The 3,140-nt window shown below is 35.1% G+C and overlaps 1 protein-coding gene across 1 annotated transcript in view; it reads right to left on the minus strand.

Moving 5' to 3' along the window:
• Positions 1-1,198, minus strand: part of LOC140336666 (calcium-activated chloride channel regulator 1-like) — an 18,356-nt gene extending 17,158 nt beyond the window's left edge. Inside the window, exon 1 of the mRNA XM_072419932.1 lies at positions 922-1,198. Within this exon, the coding sequence (XP_072276033.1) occupies positions 922-1,116 (195 nt within the window). The 5' untranslated portion in view covers positions 1,117-1,198. The remainder of the gene's footprint in view (positions 1-921) is intronic.
• Positions 1,199-3,140: the final 1,942 nt, after the last annotated feature.

Genomic DNA, 3,140 nt, shown 5'->3' on the forward strand with positions numbered 1-3,140 from the left:
GATTCTCCCAATAAGTCCCCATCATTCTGTGCATGTTTCAGATTCCCCCAATAAGTCCCTATTATTCTGCGCATGTTTCATATTCTCCCAATAAGTCCCCATTATTCTGTGCATGTTTCATATTCTCCCTATAATTCCCCATCATTCTGTGCATGTTTCATATTCTCCCAATAAGTCCCCATCATTCTGTGCATGTTTATGATTCTCCCAATAAGTCCCCATCATTCTGTGCATGTTTCAGATTCGCCCAATAACTCCCCATCATTCTGCGCATGTTTCAGATTCTCCCAATAAGTCCCTATTGGCAGTTATGCCTGACATTGGATACAATTATAACTGACTTCAATCTGCTCTATCATCTAATCTATTCTAGCCATGGCAAAATGGTTCCATATCATTGGACAATATCTGAATGTCCAGCATTAGTCTGTGAGCTTTAAATGTAAATTGTATTTGTCACAATCCATACATCGTTTCAATATTTTCAAAAAAGTATGTTAACAATTAGTATTACTATTTCTGTCCAGACAAAGCCATATTTACAAGTCAGTCCTGATAATACTTTATTGTTTCCCTGTCTGTATTTGTATAAATAAAGTTCCCTAAACCACTGCACCAGTGATATTCACATAAACAAATATATACAGACAAAGGAAGATGCTCTTCCAAAATGTTATGATTTGGTCTGTATTCTTCACTTTACTTAAATTATAGAATCCCTATTCATTTAATTTCTAAGCAAATAAGTTTCAGTATTTAGGTTTAATACAGTTTTTCCAAACTTCAAAAAATACAGGCTCATCCCAAAACCCACTATTGCATATAAGTAAACCAAGATTTTCAGGCAAGTAATTCATGGCAAAGATACAGAAAAACAGAGACACACACTACATATCCACCCTATTAAGAAAGTTAGATTACCTTAATACTATTGATAATTTGAGTATCTTCACGCACTCCAGGATTAATTGCAAATACTATATCCTCATAGCCTCCATTGTTAAGTTTTACTTGGGAGCCACTGGTGTAGGAAAACGCCTGAGATAGCAAAAGCAAAGATAAAACACTGCAGAGTGTCATCTTTACCAACTCTTCGCAACTACTGCTTGGGTACATTTTTTGTAACCCATATATAATTTGTGCTATCAAGCAGCCTGCATGGACTTTAATACCAGATTCAGACTGTTTCTTTGTTTAAGTTATCTTTCTTCTTTGCGGTGCAAAAATGATACATTTATTACCCATCATATCTTGACATGGACAAGTGCTGTAATAAGGAAATAGCAAAGGTAATACATAGAAGGAGGAATATTTCAATAATTGTTAAATATTTATCTGTCTGATTAAATAATTACTAATATCCAAAGTTTAGGGGAGGGTTGTTATCATTATTATTATTATTATTATTATTATTATTATTATTAATACTTTTTAATGCTGTGTGTATTCGCTTCTTACATCAGATTACAAACACCCAAAAAATGTATGAATTCCCTGTGTGATTCAGAAAACCTGAAATAGATTTCCTAGGCTTAGTCTACAAGGACTGTTTTTGTAAAGTCTTATAAACTCCCGTTCCACTTTTGAATGAGTTTATGTGAATTTATACAAGCGTTTAAAAGCACACCTTAAAATGCTTAAAAAAGTCCATGTTGCTTTTATAAGAGTTTGTATAGGCTTTTAAAGCACGCATCTAAAATTCTTAAAAACCCATGTATATTTGTCAATTTGTTTTCAATAGAAGCAGATTTAAAATGTATAAAAAAAAATTCTAAAAACTTGCTAAATCTCCCATTGATTTCAATAGAAACGTTTATATAGTTTATATGAGTTTTGTGATTCTTGTGTTTTTCGTCATCCACTGTTTTACTTTCTTAAGGCTTTATCTTTCCAAATGTATTTTTTTTGGTGGAAGTAAAGATCTACATACCTTTCCAAATCTTCTCTATTACTTCAGGTTTGTTATTAGGGGGCCCTAAAGCAAAGATATATCTTAAAGTTTGTCATATCAGCCAGCCATCTGCACTGGAACCTAGGCTGCTAGAATCCTGACCCATATGTATTGCGACAGACCAGCCAACAGTTTGTGCAGCTCATTGAACTGACCTAACTCCCGTCTTCTGAGACCTCCCAGGAGATAGGAGATAAGACAGTAATGAACAAGCTGACATGGAGGAGCAAAACCCTTAGCTGCAGATCCAGAAACCTTAACTAGTTGGGGCTCTCCTCTGCACTGATTGATTTTCCTTGCAGAAATGGCACTCAAGAAGAAGTTCACCCTAAATCTGCAATTCTTCCAAATTAAAATTGCTCTACTCTCTCCTTGCTTCTCTCTCCCAGGACATACCTCCAGTTCTATGCTTGTTCTCTACCTAACCTTTAACCAATTTTAATTAGTCCCTCACTAATCTGTACCCTTTCCCTTTACTCATATAAGCCATATACCTATTTCCCTCTCTTCATTTTGGTATGGGCCAATCTAGATTTGCCAATTACTTCTTCTGAGTATCAAATTAAAACATTATAATATATATTTTCTGCCAAGTCTTATCTACAGCAATCATACTACAGAGTGTCAGTGGAGCCATGATTTTATGAAGCAGCCTCAACAATAACAGAGCAATATCCAATGAATTTCACTAGTATCATGTTTTACTGTCTGATTCAGTCCATTAATATAAGAATACAGAACTTCTTATTCTGAAGATAGTGTTGGGTAGGGCAGCTATTGCACACTATATTCAGGGACTTGTATCCTTACTAGTGTTGGTGTTCGAATTCAGGTTGTCCTTATATTCAACCCGAAAATGGATGTAGCGGTAGACCCGACCCGAAAAAAGATTCGACAGTAAAAAATTGGATAAAAAAATAAAAATTATTGTTAAATTAATTTATTGAGTGCTTGTATTTTTTTAACTATTGTTTCTTTACAGGTTATCCTACAGTTACATGATATCTCTTAAGCTGCGTACACACGTCCAATTTTTATCGTTGGAAATGAACGACGAACAAACGACGAACGAGCGATTGGCCAAAAATTTGTTTGTTTGTAAAAAAAGTAACCAACGACGCCGACGAACGAGGATAGTCGTTGGAAATGAACGACCGGACCGGCGGATCGGATTGGACGATGATCGTTG

Source organism: Pyxicephalus adspersus, chromosome 8, assembly GCF_032062135.1.
Source record: "Pyxicephalus adspersus chromosome 8, UCB_Pads_2.0, whole genome shotgun sequence".
NCBI lineage: Eukaryota > Metazoa > Chordata > Amphibia > Anura > Pyxicephalidae > Pyxicephalus > Pyxicephalus adspersus.